Source organism: Oryzias latipes, chromosome 16 (genome assembly GCF_053564925.1).
Source record: "Oryzias latipes strain Hd-rR chromosome 16, Olatipes_Hd-rR_3.1".
In the NCBI taxonomy this organism is placed as follows: domain Eukaryota; kingdom Metazoa; phylum Chordata; class Actinopteri; order Beloniformes; family Adrianichthyidae; genus Oryzias; species Oryzias latipes.
The window spans coordinates 33,972,882-33,998,074 of NC_136252.1; the positions used below are offsets into that span (position 1 = coordinate 33,972,882).

Consider the following 25,193-nt stretch of genomic DNA (forward strand, 5'->3'; position numbering starts at 1 on the left):
AAAAACAGCATTTTGATGGGAGTGGGGTCTGTAAGAGCTTCAGGTAAACCGCTCCACTGCACCTCCACATGACAGCCTGAAATAGACCAGACTAGTCAGCAAACTGAGGCGTGTGCAGCCCGACCAGCACACGCCTCAGGTCGTGGTTTATCCCACACCTGGGTGTTTGTGTCTGAACACAAAGAGCATTGTCCTTCACATCCATGCTGAGGATCCGGATCCCGGCTCTTCAGACGGTCTGGGTTCCTGGTATTCATCTGCAAGCCCAGGACCAGAAGGGACAGAGCAGGATGTGGCTCCGGTGACCCGGTTCCAGCCCTGCTGTGGGAGCCTGCATGCAGCAGCAGAAGCGGAGGGGGTTTACCTTAATGATGCTGCTCCTGCGCGGTATCTCCGCCTTCGCGTCCAGCCTCACAGCGGCGTCTTCCGCCGCGCCGACCATCACGTCCGAAATCCCGCAGTCCCCGTTCACAACCGACTCGTCACGGTTCGCCTTGCCGGCTGTCTCGTCCCCGGGCACGGCCGCCTCCCCGACACCGACTGGAGGCGGGCTGGCGCGCTCCCCGGACTCCGCCATAGGCACTTGAAGCACGCGCGCGCGGCGCGGGGTGGCAGCGCCTTCGGGGTTCGGGCTTCCGTCCAGCGTCCCTCCCGCTCTACATGTCTGCCGGCCTCCCCGCGGAAGGACGAGCCGCACCACCGCTGCGCCGCGAAGAGAAGCCCGCCGCCTGACTTTACCGAGCGCGTGAGGCGTTCAGGATCACTGAAGCGGATGTGAACTCGCGCCGTGAACGCACCACAATGCACAACAAACACCAGTCTTTGTTTGGTGTCAAGTTTCCAGCAAACATATCAGTTCACGGTCACACAAAGCTCACGCGGAGCGCCGTGCCGCCGCGCGGGGTCCCTGCCTTCCAGGCGGCCGGGATCTCTACGGAGGGAGGCGGAGGAGGAGGGTTTTCTGATGTTGCAGCACTTTTTAGGTCCGAGCTACCAACTCTGCTAGGTAGGTAGCCTGTGTTAGCACAGCTCCGGTCCCCGCTTCCACTGAACGTCTGCACCCGAGCCAAAGTCCAGGCGCCCGTTTAAAAACTGCCTCAGGACGCAGCCACGCGCGTCACGATTCTGGTCGCGTTCGAAAAACAAACGAATTTTCTCCCTGAGAAAGTCCGTCCAGTCTGTTACCAAGCTGTTACTAAGAAACCAGAGCTGCTGCCACTCAAACCCTCTGATTAGTTTTCACACCCACAGCAGGAGCGGGACCGCCCCGTGCGCGCAGGCCTGCCCGCCACATGTGCGGCACGCTCCAGGTTAGTCACCAGCGCTGACGCGCGCGCGCACACATACACAAACCAAACTTTATTTAAAGTCTCGTGCACAAAGTGGAAACACTGATCCATTCAATACTAAGGAAGAACATCCAAGTAAACTGCACCAAAAATGAGAGCAGATTTAACCAAACAAAAACACACGTTTGCTGTGCCTTCATCTACACAACTGTACAAAAAAAAACTATATCACAAATGGTCATATTTGATTACTGTATTCAAAGTTACAACGTGTCTGTTAATGGAGGTATGTGCATTTCAATAAAGAAAAGATCCTATTTTATATTTTTAAGAAGGGCAACAAACATTTTAACACAGACAAGTTGTCATCGTGGAGGCAGGAAGAAGAAAACGCAGTCACTCTTCATCTCCACTAAAAACTCAACATTCCACCTTTAAAGTTTTATTGATAAAAAATACGATCCATTTAAATGCAACAAAATTTCACAATATCATGTGTTCTAAGCAGAAATAGAAAATAAAATCAAAGCTTGATAATTGTAAACTCACCCACTGACTGACATTTAAATCACACAAAGGAATAAAGTTTATGACAATTAAAATTGGTGCCAAAGAAGATCAAAAAATTTGTTTGAGTCAAGTTAAAATCATAGACATGTTCTTCAATGAAATACGACATCTACAGCCAAACCTGCAGCACAGTCAAACATGACAAAGCATCCATTTACATCCCTTAATTTACACCGCAAAGCTTCAATCAGCACAGTGGGAGGAGTTATCGTAGTCAATCAAACTGTTTGTGGTCGCACGACATGGAAAATGTTCAAAAAGATGCTAATGGTGTTTAGCCACCGGAATCGAACCCTTAAGCCTTTGATTTCAGGGCAACCGCTCCACCAGCAACTACTTTAGTCAGAAAAGCAGAAATTAAGACTCAAACAGAAAACACGTTCAAAACATTAGTGTGGCTGCTGACAATTCATTCAAGAGTTTTTCCCGAAGCTTAATGCGACGAAGGAGGCCGCTCCAAAGCTCACAAGACTCTTGTTTACTGGTCTTCCTCAGACAGATCTCCTCACCGTCATCTTCCTCTTTATGAGGACAGTTAGAGCAGAAGGTGGACTCATCTCAGCGGTGAAGCAACATCTCTAACTGGACAACGGCCTCTTGTGAAAGTCCTCACACCCAGTGGAGGAAGTTTCACAACAGGAACAGGAAAAGACTTGTATGCTCCCCCTGACGATTATTCTTTAGATTCATCCCTAAAACACACGGAGTGATGGCTGAATTTTCAATGGTTCTTTGTTGCACAGAAACGTCCTTTGAAAGCTGTAGTGGATGCAAAAGTTGCCCAACTCTGCCATCTGCTGGACAGTATTTTCTCTGACGCCTCACACTGTTGGCACAAACTTTCATAAAATAAGGCAGAAACAATATCAACGTTTGTCCTCAAAACAAGAAAACAAAGCAATTTACAGACTTCCTGTAATTTCATGTGCTTTGTAGGCTGTGGGTTTGTTGTAGGAGAGATCTTGAGACCCTTCTGGATGGAACAACCCCTTAATTTCTGTGCTTTTACTGAAAAAGGAGCAGAAGTAAAAGTGTAAAAACGTAGAATGTTGCTGTTTTTAGGCCGCAGCTTGTGATTCCATCCTGTGGACGTCCTACGGAACTTGTGGATCACGTGCAGCTTTTGTCGAGCCTTTACTCGCACCTCACTAACGACTAGCGTGTGCGTGAGGACGCCGTACCACAGCATCACCCGTACGTCATCAATGCGTGTAACTTCCATTGTCATTACAATACACTTACTGCACGCACGACAATGGTACATTCCATTTTCATTACCTCCTTTAAGGTGGCCATACGAGCCTCAAGGGAACTGCAAGACTACTTGCGCCCCCCCCTTAACCCTTGTGCCATCTTATAGGGTCCAGATGACCCCACCCTTACATTGACGTGTTATCTTTCCCAGGACAAAGGTGGATAAAGGTGGAGAGGATGTCATGTAATCCATGGAAACCAGTGAAGATCATTGAAGAAAAGAGGTTCACTGTCTTGTGGGGTCCGGATGACCCCACTCCCAATGTTAAAGTGCCTAGGATAGTACAAGGTTAAGATGCAGCCGCTCCTCTCTACGACCCTCCTCGGACCCCGACGACCCACAAAAGTTGGCTAACAAAACAATCAGCTCAGCAGAGATGTTCTGACTGCCAAAACAGCAGCTTCAAGCTATTTTTGAACACTTTCTTTTTCCTTATGTATTCTTTAGTATTTGTTTAGTGGGGAGCCAGTCTAGCTCGTGCTGGTTTGCGGCGCCTTCCGTCCGTGAAACCAGGGTTCAAATCCGGGCTGCTCCCTTTTCCCTTCTCTGCTCCTGTGCCGGTCCCAAGCCCGGTTAATTTGAGAGGGTTGCGTCAGGAAGGGCATCCATCGTAAAAACATTGCCAAGTTTACCATGCGACTCATCCTCAAAGGAGAGGTTGTTTCGCTGTGGCGACCCCTGATGGGAGAAGCCGAAAGAGAAAGAAGATGATTTTTTAGTATTTGTTTAGTGTGAATGATCTTATGAGTGTACGGAGCAGTAGACTGCTACATAATTTCCTTAGGCATCAATATAGTTATCTATCTATCCGTCCCAGCTTTCTGAATATTTTTATTTTCATCATTTGACTGTCTATTGATACTTAAGATCAACACTTCCGCAGTAATTAATTACATCTTATCAATCTGATTGTTGTTTTAGCCAAATATTAGTTTAAAAATTTGGATATGTTTTGTTAGTTTGGGGCACTGTGGGATTAAGTGTTTTCTTCAAGAACACGATGACCATCAAGTCATCAAGTGATAATCAATTATTATTAAATATCGGTATCGTTACTGTTTACTGAAATCATGAATGAATGTTTTCTGAAGAGCATCAATCATTTCTAGGCACTGGATTTTGTTACTTGAAGAGAATCTATCTGATCAGAACCGGATTTAAAAACACTGTTAAACTATCAAATGAATGAACTCAGTAGGGGGGGGATTATATAAGCTTGCTTCTTCCCACTCCTTTTCAAGCAATAAATCAAACTCTACTTATACCTCAGTTAATTATCACTATATTCAATTAAGCATATATGATTTAAGTGACATTTTTGTTTTGTTTTCTGTCTTTTTAATCTATGCATTTCATCATTTCTGTAATGAGTTTGATAAATATGTGTAAATTCTTTATTGCTTTGACTACAATGCTTGAAATAAATCAATAAAATAAAAAAAAAATAAAAAAAAATAAAGTCTGAACAAATATCAGACAGACTCCTTGACCTGGTTGCCTTCAAAGAGGTCTGAGTTCTCAGGGTTCACACTCATCATGTCAATCAGATTTTTTCTTGTTAAATTAAATCCTAACAGATGATTTCATGTGACTTCAAGAATTCATTTGGGAGGCTCACAATTTTCCTTTAGATAATTGATGCAAAAATGAAGGATAAAAAACAGTATTTCATGGACAAAAATGGTAAATTGTGGGATTCTGACATAGACATTGGGCTAAACTTGTGTCTATAAAGCAGGAAATTTACTACTAAACAAAAAAAATGCAAAAAAGCAGAGATGTTGAATATCTTTCTTTAATTGTTTGAAGTCCATTAAAATGTCACGTTTCTGCAGAAGAATTTAGGATTTGTTAGAAAGTCAAGTATCAATATGAAGTGAAGTCAATGTGAATGCACAAACATTTAGCCTCTGAAAACTAAATACCCAAAAAAAAACTATTTTAAAAGTTAAATCATCATATTTTTTTATATTAATGGAAACTTACACTTTAAATGAAATTCTCTACAGTTTTCTTCTTTCACACTTTGGGTGGCATAAATCATTTTTATGACTAACCTGCCAAGCTAGCCATTGATGGACATCCATTTAAGCTTATTCTAAACTAGTAAAAAAGTTATCATTTTTTTATCTTTAAGCTTTGAAACCACTAGATGGTAGCAACACAACCTGAAAAACGTTTCGCTCATATTCCATATTTCTTCATTCTCAAACCTTCAAATCAGGATTTTCTTTTTCCCCCAAAAGGATCTGAAAATAAATACGTTTTGTTGAAAGAAAAACTCCAGTACGTCCCTTCAAGGATGACAAGAAAATGAGCTGTGCTTTATTTTTCCATGTGTCATCATGATAAGTCCCGTGCATGTCACAGCACTGGCGGCACACTTCAGTCTAGTAGACTGGAATGATCTCAGAGGAGCATTTGCATGACGCAGGACACCAGGAGGACACGCGGGGGTTTTGACATCCACCCAAGGCTTTCATGGCCGGGCAGTTCAGGAAGCGGTTTATATAGGGACAGGGGTTGGCTGAAAGGGGGTAAAATGGGAGAACTCTTTACATTAAAGCCGTCAGACAAACCAGATTTCTTTTTTTTTTAAATTGTTCCTTACTGCAGAGTTTGTCCACGCAGTCGTTTGGACAGGAAGCACACGGGGTTCCAACCTTGTAGGGGGGCCACCTCTTAAAGTTTCCACTAATAAAGAAAAGAATAGTTAAAGTTAACTAGAAGGATGTGTCAGTAAATGTGCTCATAAACTGTTGAGGTCTGTCCTTTAAAGAGCAAATGTGGAATAAAATGTCTTTTGAGCGGTCAGAGGAAGACCTGCACGCACGCGCGATAGTAATGGCAGCCGTAGAGATAGATGTTGTTGGAGCAGAGAGTCACTCCACAGCCAACTTTGTACGAGCTGTTCCACACCACCTGACACAGAGAAACACAACACATGTTCACAAAGTGCATCTGCCAAGACACTGCAGTTTAAATAAGGAGTCATCAGAGTTTGCTGTGTGTGTGACATTAGAAAAAAGAGCCACAATGTGAAATATCTTAGATGAAAATGAAACAGACCTGACCTTAGAGATGTCAACATTCACATCCTCCATCTCTCTTTTCTGTCATATGTTTTTCCAGTGTGAAACTCCAAGGAAATCACATTTAAACACCAATTTTCTTACACAAAAAATTGTCAAAAATAAGGGAAGATTGGAAAAAATTGGAACACACTCAAATAGTGCACTACAGCTCAACACAATGCTCCCAAATTCCATTTTTTTGAGTTTGACACAAAGAATTACCAGATATTGTAGTTCATCAAATGACTACTGGATCAAATCAAACTTGATTTGTAAAGGAGCACTTCTCATACCTTGCACAACTCGAAGCGATTATACCTGGAGGCTGGTTTCAGATGGGAGCATTTTCAATTTGGACCACCAAGATAAAATTGTCAAACTCTTTATAGTAAATATACCAAAGCGAAGCCTCCTTACAAAAACTGTCTTGTTGCCCAAGTGTGTGAGGGATTGTGTAAGTGTGTGTGTGTTATGGGGGGTCATTTATTTTTTTAAATCAGTTGACTTTATTCTGTTACAGGCATGGTTAGGGCCAAGTTTTTTTGACAACGGTTGGGTGGAGCCAAGTTAGTTCAGCAAGTAACCATTGTACGGGGCTTGTTACACCAACAGTTTAGTCCCTATTCCCCCTTCATGTGATGGAGTCCAACTGCAACAGAAACAAACAAGTTTACAGTCTGGTTCCCAAATCTTGTTTTTTCAGGTGAACAAGTCGGCTTTTTGATACCTGGAGTCAGCCCTCCCTTACCAGGGTCCTATTGGCCCCCCTTTCTGTTTGGCTTTGAACTCGACTTCTGGTCCCACCAGTTCAGAATGGTACTTCTCCATGTATGACTGAATCTCTGGGGTTGGACCTTTTTGAAACCCAACCAACTTGTAGCCATTTGGGCTGTTTGTGGTAAAAGTGTTTTTTTTTCTCGTTCATCTTGGTTGGTTCTTTAGAACAGTGTTTTTCAACCAGTGTGCCGCGGCACACTAGTGCGCCGTGGGAGATGGTCAAGTGTGCCGTGAGAAATTGCCCTCATTAACTGATCTAAAAGCAATTACCATCTCCAGGAAATCAGCTCTTTGTTCATCCAAACAGGCCCTGATAAAACACTGAGAAGTTAAGAATATGAAAAATCATAAAATTATTTTTTCTTTGTGTTTATTTGATTCTATTAAAGACATTTTGATAAGATTAACGGGATACCGCGATTTAGCTGCAGCTATAACTGTGTAAGGAAAGTCCCGCCCCTTTAACTGTCTCCACCAATCATTCTTGAAGGCTTAATCACATGTCATCAGTCTGACCAATCAGAAGTGGTTAAAGTATTCACTTCCTTGTTTCGATTTAGCGCAAAAAAGTCTCTCTGTTCTAACAAAAATACCAGCTAAAGCTCGTCTTTAGCGGTGTAGCTTTCCACAGAATCTGGTATCAGACTGGAACAAGTGAACAAAACCATGAAGCTCAAAGACGCTGGTCTTTCTGCGGTCGGCGGATTACGGGCACTACATCTCCCATGATACAGTAAAGTGACTGTCTTAGCGCACAATGAGTCTCTCCTCTTAACGTCTTAAAACAACGAACACACATCAAACAGTTTTTGAATCTTTTGACTTAATTTTTAATACATCTTTTAGAAAAAACAGCTGCAGCTTCCAGCGTTTTCTGCAACAATTATCACAAAAATGCATGTGAGATTGCAGAGCGGCTGTAGATCAATACAGACTGAGCTTTTTCTTTTTTTTTTATTTATCTATTTTTTTGGATGCTGGTGTGCCGCGGGATTTTTGTCAAGGTTAAAGTGTGCCGTGGCTCAAAAAAGGTTGAAAAACACTGCTTTAGAAGAAAACGTTTTCCAACTAGAGAGGTGAAAGTGTCTTTGATAAGAGGCCAAATGACTTCAACGTAAAAAAGTAACTGACTTTTAACTAACTTTATCCACTGTTAATTTAAAACCATTTTTCAGCACTGATAAAAGTCTCTCCTTAATTATATGTCTTTGTGTGTTTGCTAAATGACAGGGAAGTGGAAGAAAGAATGTAAACCAGAGCTAAAACAATCCAAAGAAAAAGGCTAAAATGAGTTATTACAGATGTGTCGTCACCTGGGTGTAGTGGCCGACTGGTTTTCCATTAGTGGATGCGTTGGGAAAAGCGAAGTGCGACACCTCTTTATACCAGGCGTTGATGATGGACTTCCATAACATTGGGGAGGTTGAATAGAACAGATTCTCACCTAATTCATATCCTGGGTAATGAGAAGGAAACAAATGAATGTATGTCTGTTCTTTGGTGTTTCTGATCTCCATGTGATAAAACAGGTTTCATCAAAGGTCAATGGACTGTATCATGTTTCATGATGACACTTTTCATCTATTTTCATTCATAACAAAAAGACAAACTAAGGCCGACAGTTTACTTTGAGTCATTAGTTCCTATAGAAAAAAGTGTGCGAAGTGTGCTACAACATTACCATTATGAAAACACAAATGTACCGTTGAGCATTCTGGAGCTGGGGGGTCCGTGGTCCAAAACACATTTGTCAACCCAAGCCTGAGCAGAGACTGCCAACTCCTCGCTGTAACTCTGTGGACAAATCCACAGAACGAGTCAACATTTATGTTCACTACAGAAAATCCAACCCAAAAGAGAAAGTCAATGTCAAATTCTACAAATTGAAAAATAAAAGGTTGGTTAGGCAGTCATGACATGAGGGGGGGTCAGGGGTCAGTTCTTAAGTTCTTTCTTTCTTTTTTATTTTTTATTTTTAACTTGTCCATGTCCAACAGCTGGGCAGACAGATGCGAGCTGACGGCCTCTTGTGTTGGACATATTTTACTTTAACAACAGATTATGAATCTTCTGACAAACCAGAGGTATGTCTGAATAAACCCCTTTTGGAATCGAGAGCAAACTTTATTTATTTTAATCATATTTGAAAATCTTTTGTCTTGGACTGAATGGAAAAGGAAAGAAGGGAAGAAGAGAATGTTAGAGAGGGGGGGATAGGAGGGTGATCATAGAGGAGGGGGGGGGGACCATGAAGCAGCATAAAGCAACAAGTTGCTGGATGGTTACAATCATTACGGTGAGGTTCAGATGTAATACAGGTCTGTAAGGGCGGGGCCTGTCCTCACACACACTCAAATGTTATAAACACACCTGTTGGCTCCAGAAATGTTCACATGTCAACGTGTACACAATACAAATACTGTTCACACACGCATACTTATGCATTCAGACCAACTAGTGTGAAATATTTCATTCAATCACGCAAAGTATTAGTGCCCAGGTGAGCTAACACCTGTGTTCTAGTGAGTGTTTATGTTCCTCTAAAATGAATGATGGAATGTAAATGTTATAAAGTCATATATGAAATGGCAGTTTAGCTCAGATGGTAGAGCAGGTTGTCCAACAACCAAAGGGTTGGCGGACCGCTGCAGCAGCAGTGGCAGCTAGAATACCCCAACCCCAAGGGACACCCGCCCCACGCTCCAGCCAACCACCCACCCAGCCTGGTTGGTCCAGGAGACAAACCTGAGACAAACCCACCATCATCAGCATGTCAGCGGCAGGCGGCTCCACTGCCCTCCTGAAGGCGTTGTGCACATCCACAATTTCAGCCTGAACCGCGGTGTCTTCTGGGCAAATGTCTGCACAGATGAGGCACACATGTAAAGTCTATGTGTAAACAGCAGATCAAAGATGGAGAAGTATTGACTCTGGTCATATAAGGAACGACTCGCACACAGATCCTGCTTTAATTGCTTGGAAATTGCTTCACATAACAACAGAAGCACCCAGACAGGACTGTGATCCTAATCCTCAAATCCCACTGAAAGCCTTGCTGGCTTGACTTCAGGAGATGCAACGAAACACAGAGTGACGTCTTCGACCTGGACTCACCTTTCTGTGGTCGCAGCATGAAGTGAAGCAACGGCCATGAAACAGAAGAGCAGAGGCGGGTTAGTTCTTCATCCCTACAGACCGCTGGAATCAGCAGCTGGCTGTTTGACTGTAAATACTCAGCTGACTGAACCGAACCTTTGATTATTAATGTGTGGAAACACAAACTCCTGTTGTTTACCTTCCTCTTAACTGTCTCACATGGCCAAAGGCATCAGCAAACATTTTCAGGATCATTAGTCATGATACAGCAAATATTATGACATGTTCATTATAGAAGTCTAACTATGTAGTCTGGAATTACAATTATACACTCTTAAAGTCACTTAAGCTGCAGGAACTGCTTTTTGTATAAAGCCTCATTCACAGTCATGCAAAGTGAATCAAAAGTATTCATTTGGGATGTTTTTCTCTGACCAAATGACAATTCACATGTTTTTTATGGAAAACAAAAGCCAAGATGTTGCTTTTTTTCCTGTGGAATTCTAGAAACTTCATTTAAATGTTTGCATCAAGGTTTTTTTCTTTTAATTTGAAAGTCAAACACATTTGAAAGTTAAATGTATTGCTGCAAACCTTTTTACTGATGCAGAGTTTTGCTAAATCCTCAGCTCGCTTAAAGAACTAAAACATGAATTGCAAATATTGCTAAAACTGCTGCAAAATGACTAATTCTGGGCTGCAAAGTTCATCAAAAGAGAAAACAAATAAAGAAAGAAATGTGTTTTAAAACTCCAAACTCCACAATGAAAAGTGCTACATAATCACAGTTTTTCATACAAAGTTAAAAGAAACGTTGAATTGAAATTGAATGATTGGAACAAGATTTTAAAGTTTAATCTGTTTGCTTCCATTAATTATGTTTCATAACTCCTAGTAATGTTTTTGCTTTAATGTTTCCGCAAGTTAGTTTCATCGCCGACTTTAAAAAGTACCTTTTTTTTTTCCATTTCTCATCCAAAATCTAAATAAAAAATGGACTGTTCTTATCACCGGCTATTTGTTTTTTGGACATTGTTCATAATTTCACTAATTTGAGGAAAAACCCTCAGAGAATTGAGAACCAGGAGTCCCTTCTCACCTTTTAAATGTCCTGAGACATTTTGGAAACTATAAAATGTCTTTGAGACACAGATATTTGGGCAAAGCGTAAAGCTTTTATCTACAGGGAGTTTTTTTTAAGTACATATGATAAAGTGGTGAGAGTTTGACTTCCTGTCTGAAGCAGGTTTAAAAACAAAAGTAACCTAAGCTGGGTCAGTTCTACAAGCGACCAATAGGGGGATTTTTACGAAAACAAGTCAGCTCCTTTTCATACAGCAGCCCTAAATGAGGGAGTGGCCTTTTGATTGACAGCAGACTGCCCTACCTAGTACGCATGACATAAAGAGGTAATAACTTTTCTTTTTTAAGGCATGATACAGATGGAAAAATATATAATATTCATTTAGAACTTAAAAAGACTCATCTGCTAAATTAAAAAAATATATATATTTTGCTTGTAAGACCAGCTGATTAATAAAAAAGACACACAAAAATGCAAATAAACTGAAAAATAAATATACTTTTATATTTTAACTTTTTCAGGGCTTTTATCTCTATTGTGTCTAAGTGTTGGCGTTCATCATACCCTCCCAAAATGCCAACAATCACAGTTGAAAAAAACTACTTCCCATTAAGTCCAAAGGGTGGCCCCACACACTCTTAGTCTTTACATACAGCCATGTAATAACATGAGATTTTGCATATATTTCTCACATGTGAACTGAAAACACAACAAAGAAAAAAAAACTTGAATCACCTGTTTAAATTAATATTCAGGGAAAAGGAAAACCTGGATAAAACATGTTATAAATACATAGTACATCAACATTGGAATGCCAAAAAGCTACACTAATTCCTAAATAGTACATGAAATGTAGTAAATATGCTTTTTTTAGACAAAAAACATTAATAATCTAGTTTGCTTATTTATTTACAAATTGCCCAAAACATGAACCCATCTAAAAAAATTGGCACAAAAATATTTATTTTGCAGATTATCTGTATAAAGGCGCTTTTAAATAAAATGTATTATTATTTTTTGTATTTTGGGAGATTTCATCAAGCTTCCCCTAGAGCAGGGGTCGGGAACCTTTTTGGCCAAGAGAGCCATAAACGCCACATATTTTGAAATGTAATTTCGAAAGAGCCATACAATAATGTAGTGTCCCTTTCCCACACTGAGGCACGGAGACTTAACCTCTTTTAAGGTTCTTTATTCCGATTACTGCAGACCGCAACAAACGCCGAACAATTAATTCAGCAACTCCTGAATCTCTCCCGCCGAGACGAGACGAGAGCGCGTCTCCCAACTTTATATTCCCCTGCTCCCGCTGCAGCCCTCCCCTTTCCCTTATTCGGCCCATAGCTGAACCCCATTGGTCCAAACTACCTAACAACAGGCTGAGCGACAGAACTGAGGGCCAATCAGATCTCTGCTTGATGCGGTCAATGAACTCCAGAACTTTTAACGCGGCCCAACAGCCATCCAACTCAGTCCGCGACAATATGTTTAAAACTAAAATACAAGTGAATGTGTGCATTTGATGTAATTTCAACCTTTTTAAAGTACAATAAGTCTGTGGATTCTTTTTAATACCATTGTTATGCTGTTTCTAATAAATGATGAGTATTTCTCGTGGTAGTTTTGCTGATGGTCTAGTCTGGTTTACGTGGTGAGTTTCTGCTTCATGCAGGCGTTGAGACTTTAAACGTGATCTTAGGTTGGTATGAATGTTTTGTAGATGTGAGACAGACTGATCACATGCAGACGGGGAGCCAAACACACACTCACACGCTGCAGTGAGTGACAGGCAGTGGGTTTTACGTTTTTACAATCCCTGCGCGATTCACCTGCTGCCTGTCCCCACAACACCTCAGCCCCACCCTCTGCTTTCTCCCTCACACATCCCGTCCCCGCAACTGCGCGCTCTTTCTCAGAGACGGGAGCGCGCAGTTTTAGGCACGGCAATTCACAGGTTTCCGGGTGGTACAAACTCTGTGAATTAATAGACAATTTTAAACTTATACTAGTGCTGGCGCAGATTTGTCTCTCTAAGCACCGCTACTACTGCGCGCCTCTGCCATCGCATCGCGCACGAGAAGGACTGGTCTAATGAAGAAAAAAAATTTGAATTAAAGATTTGTCTGCGAGCCACATGTGACCATCAAAAGAGCCATATATGGCTCGCGAGCCTTAGGTTCCCGACCCCTGCCCTAGAGCTTTTTTTGTTTTTGGATTTCCCAGTTTTTGTTTTTGGATTAGCTACATAACCGAAAAAAGCCTGGCGTGACTTTTACTCACCAGGACACAGGCAGAGCGCACCCCCTGCAGGGTCAGGATGCAAACCAACGCGACGAGCATTGTCCCAAAAACCAGACACAAGACACCTCTGTGTGACGGAGAAACAAACCAGTTAGCATGCGTGTGCAGAAGCGTCAATTACGAAACACATACAAGAGAAAGCCTAAGTTCTAAGGTCATTTAGAAGGTCAATTAAATTACCTGAAGACAAGACAAGCTTGCAAATGTAGTTAATAGTAAAAATACCTACATAAGTTGTTTTTTTACAGTGAAAGTCATACTGGTCTTCCCCCTAACAAAGCTATCTGCCTGATGGAGACCCCTGAGCTCGAGGAGAGCTCTGAACGAACATACCTGCTGTCTCAGGAGGTGATGACTTGGGTCTGTCCTCCAGCTCCTTATATAGGTCCAGCAGAAAGTCAAAACAGAGATGTAGTGTTCCCCCATGACTTTCAGCAAACTGACCGACATCCCTCACATGGCACTGAAGAGGCTTTGTCTTCTGCGGAGCGCGGCCGAGCGGGAGTAAACAAGGATTTGCTTAGCCTGAGGGTGTAGTGACTACCTGACATATTACCTGTCTTTACACAGCATAGAAGTCCAAATCTGTTGAGTTGAAGGTAAATAAAAGAAAAGCAGAGATGATGGATGGCAGACCTGAATGTCACATATGTAGATGGAAACGGCTGCTGTCGGCGCAGGACGCACCCGTTTTCCCTTCTGCATAGGATGCCACATCTATGCTATGTGACTGACATGTTTGAGTTTTTTTTCTCTTTCTTTTAAATTCTGTTAATACATGTTTGAGCTGGGATTAAGCTAAAAAGAAAGCTTGTGAGGACTGCAGCCAATCTAAATATTGGTCCTTCTGTGGCTGCTGAGTCCCTAAACCTGCTCTGACCACACATAATGGCTTCAACAATGTTCTATATCGTACCATACTGAAGGCAGTGCAGTGGTGATGTGGAAGGGGTTTGCTTACTCAAGTCTGAAGAAGCCTAGTTTGACATGTGCAAGTCGAGCGTTGCAGAAATGTACTTTTTGACATGATTAAAACAGGTCAGGAAGAGCAAAATGCAGGGAGCAAATTGCTGAAATATCAAACTGCATCCAAAACTCAGTATCCTGTAGAATTAACTTTTCAGGTGTTTTTGGTCACGTGCACCTATATGGGGGCTTTACCTGTGGGTCCGGGTCCGTGGAGGGTCGTAGAGAGGAAGTGCATCTTAGGGACGTCATGAAAGTGTAAAGGACTGTTCACACCGGGACGAATTTCGCCGGCGATTTTCGCCGACGTTTAACGCCTCGTGACTAAACAAAGGGCACCAACGAAAGTGTGCACACCGACGCGAAAAAACGCCAGGCGTTAAAGCGTCAAAAAAAAACGCCTCGGGTTCGTTTTTTTTTTTCGACGCGTCGCGTCGAAATCTATTCGACCAATGAGAATGGCGCTTTTGCACACGTGTCTGGAGCTTCTGAAGTTACAGTAAAACACAACTTGGGGGCGCTCAAACACAAAACTGCCTTGCTGAGCACACATACATCACGGCGAAGAAGATAGACGCCAAGTAGCGTCTACACAGCCGCGAAGCAATAATGACGGACATTCTAAAATATCCCCGAACCAAGCACCAGTTGGAGCTACTGGTGCTTGAAATATTCATGTTTTCTTTGTTTGATTCTGACAAGCGCGTAAATACTTGCTCTCTTCTTCTGAGTGAAAAGCTTTTAGAAGCTTTAAGAAGCGTAAAGTTGCGCAGCGCCACCTTGTGTACAGGAGTATTTCTGTTTTACATTAAGCGCCATCTAATGTCAGGGAATGAAATTGCATGTTCACTCCACTCATCGTCAGCGAAAATCGCCTGGGTGTGAACACAAAAAACGTGGCGAAAAACGCTGGCGAATAACGCCTGGCGAATATTCGTCCCGGTGTGAACGGGCCTTGTGGTACCATTGTTGTGCGAAATTTAAGTGTTTCATGAAGTATTTGTAAGGCTAATAGAAGTCACACACACGTATGAAAGTTTTGGCCTTTCAGGGACTGTTCTCAAGTGGTTTGAATCTTATCTCATGGAGAGAAACTTTATGGTAAGCATGGACAGGCACTTTTCTGGGGTCCATGAAATTAATTGTGGTGTGCCTCAAGGTTCCATCCTTGGCCCCTTGCTTTTTAACATTCACATGCTTCCACTAGGGAATGTCATCAGATGCCACAACATTAGCTTTCATAGCTATGCTGATGATACCCAGCTGTACATAGCTATGTCTCCTGATGACACAAGACCAATAGAAGCACTTTTTAACTGTATATTAGATGTGAAATTATGGATGGCAAATAATTTTCTGCAGCTCAACCAGGAAAAAAACTGAAAATTTAGTTATCGGTCCTGAAGCTAAGAGAGAGAAACAGTTTCTGAAGCTACAGGAACTTTCATTAAGTCATTCAGAAACAATCTGAAACCTGGATGTTATTTTTGACTCTAAGCTAACTTTTATCCCACATATAAAACAGATGGTTAAAACGGGTTTTTATCATCTCAAAAATCTGGCTAGAGTCCGCCCACTACTCTCTCTGGCTAATATGGAGATGCTAATGCATGCTTTTATCATGAGTAAAGTTGATTATTGTAACGCCCTGCTTGCTGGTCTTCCAAAAACCAACATTAGGAACCTTCAGCGTCTCCAAAATTCCGCTGCACGAGTTCTTACAAAGACCAGGAGGCGGGTCACCCCAATTTTAAAATCCCTGCATTGGCTCCCCATATGCTTCAGGATTGATTAAGATACTTTTAACCGTTTTTAAATGTCTTGACCGTCTTGCACCTTCTTATTTATCAGATCTTTTCCTAAAGTATGAACCCTCGCGGACCCTGAGATCCTCTGGCACTGGTCTGTTAACCATTCCGACTGTAAGAACCAAAACCTATGGAGAAGCATCTTTCTATGGCCGTCGTTTATGGAACAGTCTGCCAGAGGACCTGAGAGCCGCAGAGCATTGAAGTTTTTAAGAAAAGGCTAAAGACCCATCTTTTTTAACTTGGCTTTAAGCTAATTTTTTACTACCACTATTTATTTATTTATTTGATTATTTATTTTTATTTATCCATTTGATCTTGTTTTACGAACTTACAATAGATTTTAATGTGTTATTTTAATTTTAATTTATCTTATTTCAATGTTTTATTGTTTATTGCTTTTATCAATATGTTTACTGTTTTATTCTCTTTTATATTTTTAATTCTCTTTTTTATTTTTTCTGGTGCTTCCTCAGTAGGGACCCCTCCCTCGGGGTCGGATGCCATTCAGCCAATGCAGCTCTGGATGGGGACCTGCATCACCTCTTTGCTGTGGTGGAGCGGTCCCCACCTGTGATGCTGCATTTGGCTGGTCATGCAGCTGTTCACAGAGAGGGAGGTTCCAATTATCAGCGTTTTCGTGCTCAACCTGTTTGTTATTTCTCATCCCTAATTGTCTTTCCCCATCAATTAGGGGGTGGGGGATGTGTAGGTATGGGGAGGGGGGCCCTATTTTTATTTTAGTTTTTTTTTTTTGTTTGTTTATTTTAATCTTCATGCTTGTTTTGATATTATTTATTTTGTTTTAATGTAAAGCACTTTGTGTTATTCTTTTATATGAAAAGTGCTTTATAAATAAAGTTTGATTGATTGATGACGTATGAGTAATTCTGTCATACGCTGGTCTTACGCTACACTCTGGCTCCTTACTGACCGCGTGCAAATGCTGCGTGCACAGGATGTGCATGTGATCCATAAAAGTGCCTGTGGGACGTCCACACCAACTACACTCTGCAGAAATGTATAGAACCGGTATAGCTTTAATGCTATTTTTCACGTCTACAGGATTATCAGGTTGTGCTGTTATTTTATGCCCAATCTTAATTCATCCTACTGTTTATATATTTCTGCTGTAAACATTGAAATATGTTTGTATTAAATCAAGATTTATACATTAACATAAATATATTTGCCTTAAAAGAGTAAAGAACAAATCTGAATAAAAGTTAACGCTGAGACACTTTAGGATGAATCTGGCTTATGAACAATAACTACCAACAGGCAGCACGTAGTACCACACACAGTATTTTAACTTGGTTGTACTTCATCTAAACATGACTTGAGTGTTGCTCTGTTTTTAAGTGAGGATGTGTTTGTAAACTAAATCCACACAGAAACTCAAACCTCTACCCGTTTGTTCTGGACTGTGAGCAGGAACAAATGTTCAGTCCGTGGGTGCAGTTCTTTATGTACCTTTGGCGTTGTGGGAATCTATACACTTCAGACAGAAGGATTAAGGTCAGAATGAAGGTATACGTGCACACATAAGCAATGAGATCTCTTAATGACCATTAGGTTCAGTGTTTCTGCTTTTAATCACCAACAAACTTTGACTTTAATTTGTTAACTTTAAAGTTTGGACATTTTGTAGAACCACCATCGAGACACGTTTGTAACCAAAAAGCTTTCTCATAAAAAAACAACACAGAAAAACAAAGTTTAAAGGACAAAGTGTCGGGTCAGTTTTTCGAACTGAGGTGCATTGAGACTGGAAAAATCATTTGGTCCGGACCGAGTCCTGATCCTCGCGTTTGGTCTGTATTCAAACTGCCGTCAAGAGGATTTCCTGTTTCCAACCAAAGCTAGAAAAAAACATGTGACTGAAAATCTTTACTCATTGGCCAGATATGAGGGCGGGGTTAAGAAACTAAAGGCAGAAATGATGGAAGACCTGTGTTTTGCAGTCCTTGTATATTGATAGTTCACCAATTCAAACTTTGTATTTTGGTGACCAACTTTGAACGTCTGCATCCATGTCAGGTACGACATTTTTCCTGCTTCTTTGGTCCGGTGGAGACGTGTTGCAGGTTGGTTACTGCAAGAAGACGTCTAGGAGGGTTCACTGATAAGTGTTTAGGAAAACAGTGAGAAGTGATGTGGATCACATTGAAAATTGTTTTGATGAGTCTGCATTCATCCAACCACATGTCAATGAGTTGCTGTGTCTCATCGTTGTGGTGTTACGGCGTTGTTTGAAGAGAATTCTGTTCAGGAACTACAAAGTAGCTTTTATGGTGACGTCACAGCGGCGCCGCATACCAAGACACAGAAAAGCACGTAAAAAGCATTTGCAAAGGTGTTAAATAAACGTATAAACGCATTTGCAAAGGTGTTAAATAAACGTTCTGTTTGATAACACGACAATCGTTGCTTTATATTTGTCCGTGGCTCATCTGTTGTTTCATTTCTACTCCTCTACGTTGATCGTTTTGGTCCAGTTGTTCCACTCCGAGGACGGATTGTATTCGGACTGAGGAACCTCGGAGCAAACCAAAATTCAGTCCGATTGGAAACGAACAGACACCACCTCCAAAGACGGGTCAGAGAGATGTTCCTGGTCCTGGACCACATTCCGCTTGGGTGTATCCAGACTGGAGATTTGTTCCAGAGGGGAAAGACAACTGGTTCACTTCAATGTGTGTCCAGTCTGAAAACAAGACCAGGGATCCCTTATGCTGCAGTCTTGGACACAAAGAAACGTCTAATGGAAACCTTAAAAGATGCTGTTCAAACCAACAACCGTGGTTATCATAAGTCATGATCAGTTTCACCTTTATCTTTGTTCAAGGGAACCAAAGTTATTAGATTTCCCTGAATTCTGTTGAGCTTGACCAAAGAAACTTCTGCTTCTGATGGAAACTCAGTCTCGGCTTTTAGGGCTGATGGAGTCGTTGGGAGTCGAGCGCTGTTGTCAGGTAGAAACAAATGTAGATGTAAAGGTTAGCACAGTTGCTGTTTGTCTGGATATTGATCCTGTGATGGACCTGTTTGAGACGTTTTCTGTCTTTGATCTGAAGTCATATGGAGATGAATGGATTTGTAATTCTGTGCAGTCAAAAAAAAAATCTAGAAGTTTAATGAGAAAAAAAAAAGATTTGTTTTACACAGGATCACACATCTAAATATACTGGACTCTAATTAAATCAAAAGTTATGATGGTTAGAAAAAAAAAGATTAAAAAAAGAACCCGACACGAATCTGTTAAAACGGCTCATCCTCTCATCTATACAGTTTTCGTTTTTTTTTTTTTTTTAAACATTAGCGTCTTTTTTTCGTGGAGTTTCCTCTGTTAGAGAATTTTCTTTGATATCCTGCAATGATCTATTCCACCGTGCATGCATAGATAGTGCTTAGTTAATGTATGTGTGACTGTGCATCAGAGCCAAGACATTCCTGGTTTCAATCATCTCAAAGTCATCCAGCATTCAAACTGTTCCTGCACACGGCTGAAAAAAGCACATTTATTTGAATTTAAGCTTTTTCAAACAAACAAAACTAAGATTAAAAACACATATTTATGTTTAAAAAAATCAAGTCTACATTAAAATGTGTTTTAGTTTCTTTGCAAAACCTTCCACTTTCATTTCAAACACTGGGTGGCGCTGTAACATTTCTAGACACAGTGGAGGTTTGAAAGAGGCCAGAAAACTGCATGAGGCGGTGATGAACACCCCAGCAGACCCAGAATCGGACAGTCTTTCTGTTCATGAGGGCACAGGAGCACCCAAACGGTCGTTCTGCGCCTCCGTAAACAACGCCGGTACAAACGCCACGCATGGATGCCCGTCTTCAACGACTCTCACTCAGCTTGTCATGTAGCAGTCGTCCCAGAGTTCTCTGGTGGGAAAAGCCATGTGGGAAAAGTCATGTTTACCAGCGTTATGCAACATTAAGCCCTCCTGATTACAGCTGAACAATAAAACAAGTGTGGGAACAGAGGTCTCCAGTTATTATCCTGCACCAAAGATCCTTCTGTGAGACGCTGCTGGTCATCATTAGTGCCTTCCCAGTGCCAGCTTCACCACTGTGGCATGTCTGGGAGTTTATTCATTCATGAGGATGGAGCCCTGCTATTTTTCCTTCGACCTTTGACACTCAGGGCCAGCCTGAGAGATGTCCTTCCAAATGTGGACCGGACCACATGTGTTGGCAGCTTCTGCCTGTAAGATGGGGTCATTAAAGTCCAACCGAGCTCCTGATGCAAGCACAAACAGATGCAGGAAATCTCCATATTCAGAGGAGAAATGTATCATTAATTTGAGCCCTGCAGCAAGATGATCATATTAAAACATGATCATCAAAATCCAGGTTGTATTGTGGCTGAAGATGACTTTGAGAGGGTCAAATCGCATTAGACCAACTTCAATGGAAATTGAGTTTTTACCATGTTGTGTTGGGAAATTATTTAAAGAAAATTAAACTTGAATTTGCATTTCTGATCATTTTTTTATTCAAAGCGGGATCAGGAGCAGACGAAAACATGTCGTTTAAAAATAATCGTATTTTTTACGTTTAAAAGGCAGGGGGCGGGGCCACAAGCCTCATGCATCCACTGTCAAACAGATCCATGAACGTCTTTGTTTTCCTCGTCCAAACGGGAATCTGGATCCAAACTGTACGGCTGGATAGCTCTGATAGTTTTCACCGTTTTTGTTGCACCGCTAATGTTAGCTGGAGGTTGTGAGGGGCTGTAAGCTAGCTGGAGGGCGTGTAGACAAATATCCTTCAGCAACGGGGAATGGCTCCCCGCCAACGCTCACAACTCAGAGGTTATTTTCTAATGAACTCCTGCTGCTCTGCAGAAACTATCTACTAAAAAACGACAAAGGATTTTGGATTTTGTCTAAAAACGACAGAATCATAATTGAAAGACCACTGGAAACACTTTGAAAATAGATCAAAAGGTGATCAGGATTCTTCTCTGCTGTCATTTAGAAATCGGTCAAATGAAAAATGTCTCCGTGACATGAATCTCCTAAACAACAAACACAAGCTGTGGTCCGGCCCCCGTCTATGTTTCTGTGTGGTTGTTTTGCCAGCTGATCATTTCTTTCGGTGGCGGTGGTTTAACATGGCGTACATGTCTGCAGCGGAGCGGCGTGGAGGCTGTTTTGATGAAAAGGCGAGGGGTCAGCAGCGTTATTAGATTTGTTTTCAGGGGACCGCACAGAGCGAATCGAAATTAAACGCACTCCATCCGGCAGTGTCTTGGCTCAAGCAGCTTTTCCTTTCTGCAGACGGCATCTTTCCTGAAAAGCGGCTCACACGTCCTCATTCCTGCAGCTTTTTTCTTCAACCCGTTCAGCATCCTGGAGAAGAAACGTGCCAAGCTCGGATATAATAGCTTCTTTGTGAAGGATTCTTACTCGACGCGGGCTCCTGAATCAGAGCTTCCCCCTTTTGTGCTACAACTCGAGGAAGTGCATTTCACCAAAAAGCCCAGAAACAGTACAAAATACATCTGCATTTGTTCTTCTCACTGCATCTGGAGCAAAACGGAACAAACTGCCATAAATATTCTGTGGACGCAGAGGCCACAATGCCCAACTTGAACAGTGATAATCCAGCAGTGACATCAACAGCATCCAGTGTGTCTGGAAATGGACAGTTGATCAATAATGTCGATTATTACATGTGAATGTATCTCATCCAAGCCGAACATCCATTGAAGAAACTGTGCAGCAGCTGTTTAAGCACAGATCCTTTAGGTTCACATGACTCGTGGAGGTGATGTGATGGTGTGGGTCAGCATTTCTCTAAATAGGAAACTTCGGCTACTCATGATTAAAGACAGATCATGACAACCCCATATCTCCACCTGAGTATTCTGGGAACTGCCTTTTATAGTCCTAAACTCAATCCCAACATTCTGTGGGATCAGTGTGGTCATCAGTGAACGACACAAACACTGTTTGGAGGATACGATGATGTCACAACTGCATGACCGGGATGATGGATGAGGAGTCAGGCTTGTTTTGTGGCTGTTTGTGGTTCCTCTAGATGCAACTGAAGCTCCTCTTTTGTTAAATGAATCAACTGTAAACGACCAACATGCCCGGTTCCTTCCAACCTTATTGAGTCAATCCACGAGACGCCAGGAGAAAATGAAGAAGATGTAGAAGTTCTGTTCATGCATGTTCCCTACAAATATACCATTAAAAATGTAAGCCTATGAAGCTGTGTTGAAACAAAGAAATAATGAACCAAACACATATGTCTGTCATTTTTAGCAAAGTTTAAATCGATTTCCTGACAGTTTATGACACAAATGTAATCATGTTTGCTGATGATACTGACTTGTTTGCTAGTGACGGACAGAATGACGTCAGTCTCTGAATGCAGGAAAAACAACTTTTCTTTTCAGCTGCAGTGGCAGCCTGATCACAAGAGTGAAAAGACACAACAAATCTGGATGTTTTACACATCTGAGTCTAACTTCTCCCTAATCTGAGCTTCAAGAGGCACAAAAGAAAAACAGGACCAAATCTCAGAGGTGAACAAGTCTTTGATTTACAAGAAATAAAAAAGCATCTTTAATGTGATGATTCCTTTACATTTTTTATGCTTTATGAAGGATTAGTTTGAGGGAAAAACAGCAGCTCTGAAACCTCACAATCCTTCTAGAAACATTACTAAATATTTATGAGTAAAAACAAGCCAAGAACACGTTCAGTATCATAGTGGAGACATTTTCTTTAAGTGCAATAAATAACAACAGTTACGATGACTGAGATTTTACTGCCATGAAGAAAGATGACTCCTTCTATTGATTATGTATTTTACCACCTATTGCTTCCTATCATGACTTATTTATTGCATTTTTAGAGGTCAAACGATAAAGTCAGAAACTGTTGGATCAGCTGTAGATTCAGTTCTCCTGCAGCAGCTCTTATCACTCTTATAGTTCTCTATAAAATCATCTTTACATGCGAAGCTCTCCACCGTCTCTGTGTTTGTGTCCTTCATCGTTGAAACCTTTTTGCTCCATTTGGGGGCAGCAGAAACAAGCTGTTGGTGCTGAATCTGGGTTGGTTTTTATCAGAAATACTTGAACAGAAAATAGGATCATTTGGGTCCATCTGAGGTGGGTTTTTTATCTTTACCACGCCTCACAGAGCTGCCTGCTCAGAAACTCACCTTTGAATCTTTCACCAAGCTTCTGTTTGTTTTATTAAGAACCAAAACTATTAAACGGATATATTCAAAAAGCTTAAAAAATCAGGATTCATGGTTTACAATAATTCTATGTGTGTTCCTAGAAAAGATGCACTTTAGTGAAGGTTTTAGGAAGCCCCTCCCACATAACACAGTTTCATATATTGCAATTCTTCAAATGACCACACGAGGCTGGTTTCAAAAGAGCTGTTTCCTACCCTTCACTGTTAATTTTTTAAAATATTTGATTACCAAATTTAATCATTATTTCAGCTTCAACAATATTTGTAGAAGACAAAGTCTCTCTTCTCATATGAAATGTATATTTTAGGATTTACAAGGTAAACAGAACATCACATGTGTGCGGTCTTAAATAAATATTTCCTTTTCTACGTTAAATATATTTTTAGCTCTTTATTTTTGGCCCCTGGTCTTTTGGGGCCCCCTTCCCTGATGGCATCCGCCCCTGTGTTTGCTGCTGCATTAAAGAAATGGAAATTATGCAGCTGACTTCAACATTTAAGTACACAGCTATGGGGGTCCTGACCCGGACATATAAAATATGCAGAACTGCAACAGAAGAAGGAAATGCGGACGGTCTCACGTGCATTTTCGATCAGCTGTTTTCTGTCACCTGCTCATCGATCCTCCAAATAAATGACTGCTGCTGCTCGCCGCCGAAGCAACATGCTTCTTCCTCCTCTTCCTCCAGCCCTCTCTCCCTTTTCTCCAACTCTGGTATTTCCCAAAAAGCCTCCCTCCTGACTCCCCTCGTCATCCCCCTCCCCTCCCCTCCTCTCCTCAGGCGGGTGCTTCGGTCGGCGGCGTGGAGCTGCGGCGGCTGCCGGAGACGCCAGCAGGAGCGGGGAGGCTGCTGCGAGCAGACGCTGGGTCGGAGCGCCTCAGACGACCACAGGGCAGCGAGAGGGAGGCGCAGGAGAGGAGAGAGCAGCACAAAGGAGGGAGAGACAGGGGAGGGAGGCGAATATGTGACAGGATGTGGTTTCTCTGAGCTTGCAGAACATACTTTGAGCATGACCGAAACACGCCGAGAGTACAAGTGTGCTTAAGCTCCGTTAGGTGAGGGGGAAGACGAGCCAAACCGCCGAGCAGCCGCCGCTGAGCCCTGAGAGGATTGTGTTTGGCAGGAAAGCCTCATCATCCTCGGACAGGATCCGAACCGCTCCTCCATCCTCTCCTCTCTGCCTCGGAGCAGAATGTCAGTTTCTGAAGGAAGCTCAGCCCCAGCAGCTGGATCCGTCTCCACGCACTGAAGAACTTTTCTACCAGATTGCAAAACAGGTCGGTTTGCTTCCTCTTCCCCTTCCTCTTCCTCACGCCGTGGGTTTGTTTAAACTTCAGCGCATGTGTCACTGCTCTCTGCCCTCATTCCCCGCGTGTCACCCTCTGTCAACTTGGACTGCGTGTTTGCCGAAGTCATCAGACGAGCCGTTAAGCCGCCAGTTTGGGTCTTGAGCGGCGTGATCGTGGTCCACCCGTGAAATGTGTGGAGGGAGGTGGGGGGGTCTGAATCCCATCTCCGTTCAGGAGTGGGTTACTGTGAGAGCTACCCGTGTCTGTTTACACGCTAACAGTATGTTCCTCCAGACACGAGTTCATCCAAGTGTGCGGGGGGGGGTTACACAGGAAAACAAGTTGAAGGGTGGCAGGAGGTGAAGGAGTACTGAGGAGGGAAGATGAGAGAGGAAGAGGGAAGCAGAGAAATGACTGTGTGTGAGTGAGAGGGCTCCATATCAG

The 25,193-nt window shown here is 42.1% G+C and overlaps 3 protein-coding genes and 1 long non-coding RNA gene across 9 annotated transcripts in view; 2 read left to right on the top strand and 2 right to left on the bottom strand.

Annotated features, from left to right (window-relative positions):
* plcl2 (phospholipase C like 2) overlaps positions 1-3,269 on the bottom strand; it is a 52,097-nt gene extending 48,828 nt beyond the window's left edge. The window contains exon 1 of the mRNA XM_023964739.2: positions 365-3,269. Coding sequence (XP_023820507.1) covers positions 365-577 — 213 coding nt within the window. The 5' untranslated portion in view covers positions 578-3,269. The remainder of the gene's footprint in view (positions 1-364) is intronic.
* rftn1b (raftlin, lipid raft linker 1b) overlaps positions 1-25,193 on the top strand; it is a 263,821-nt gene that overhangs the window by 107,789 nt on the left and 130,839 nt on the right. Inside the window, exon 2 of one of the 6 annotated variants that reach the window (XM_023964743.2) lies at positions 24,241-24,737. The exons of 4 other annotated variants lie outside the window; for them this stretch is intronic. The gene's annotated coding sequence lies outside the window, so the exon portion shown is untranslated. Of the gene's footprint in view, positions 1-14,112; positions 24,738-25,193 lie in introns of those variants that run through there. One more of the 6 variants, XM_078933637.1, reaches the window with a different exon arrangement.
* LOC144984614 (uncharacterized) lies at positions 880-4,586 on the top strand. The gene is made up of 2 exons (XR_013648412.1): positions 880-1,006; positions 3,265-4,586. It is a non-coding gene; the product is annotated as an uncharacterized LOC144984614 (long non-coding RNA).
* Positions 4,894-9,910, bottom strand: LOC101157728 (cysteine-rich venom protein pseudecin). The gene is made up of 6 exons (XM_011485835.4): positions 9,726-9,910; positions 8,669-8,759; positions 8,279-8,421; positions 5,948-6,036; positions 5,726-5,808; positions 4,894-5,641 (listed from the first exon to the last, which is right to left on the bottom strand). Exons 1-6 carry the CDS (start codon positions 9,735-9,737, stop codon positions 5,505-5,507), a joined length of 555 nt encoding a protein of 184 aa, XP_011484137.2. The 5' UTR covers positions 9,738-9,910; the 3' UTR covers positions 4,894-5,504.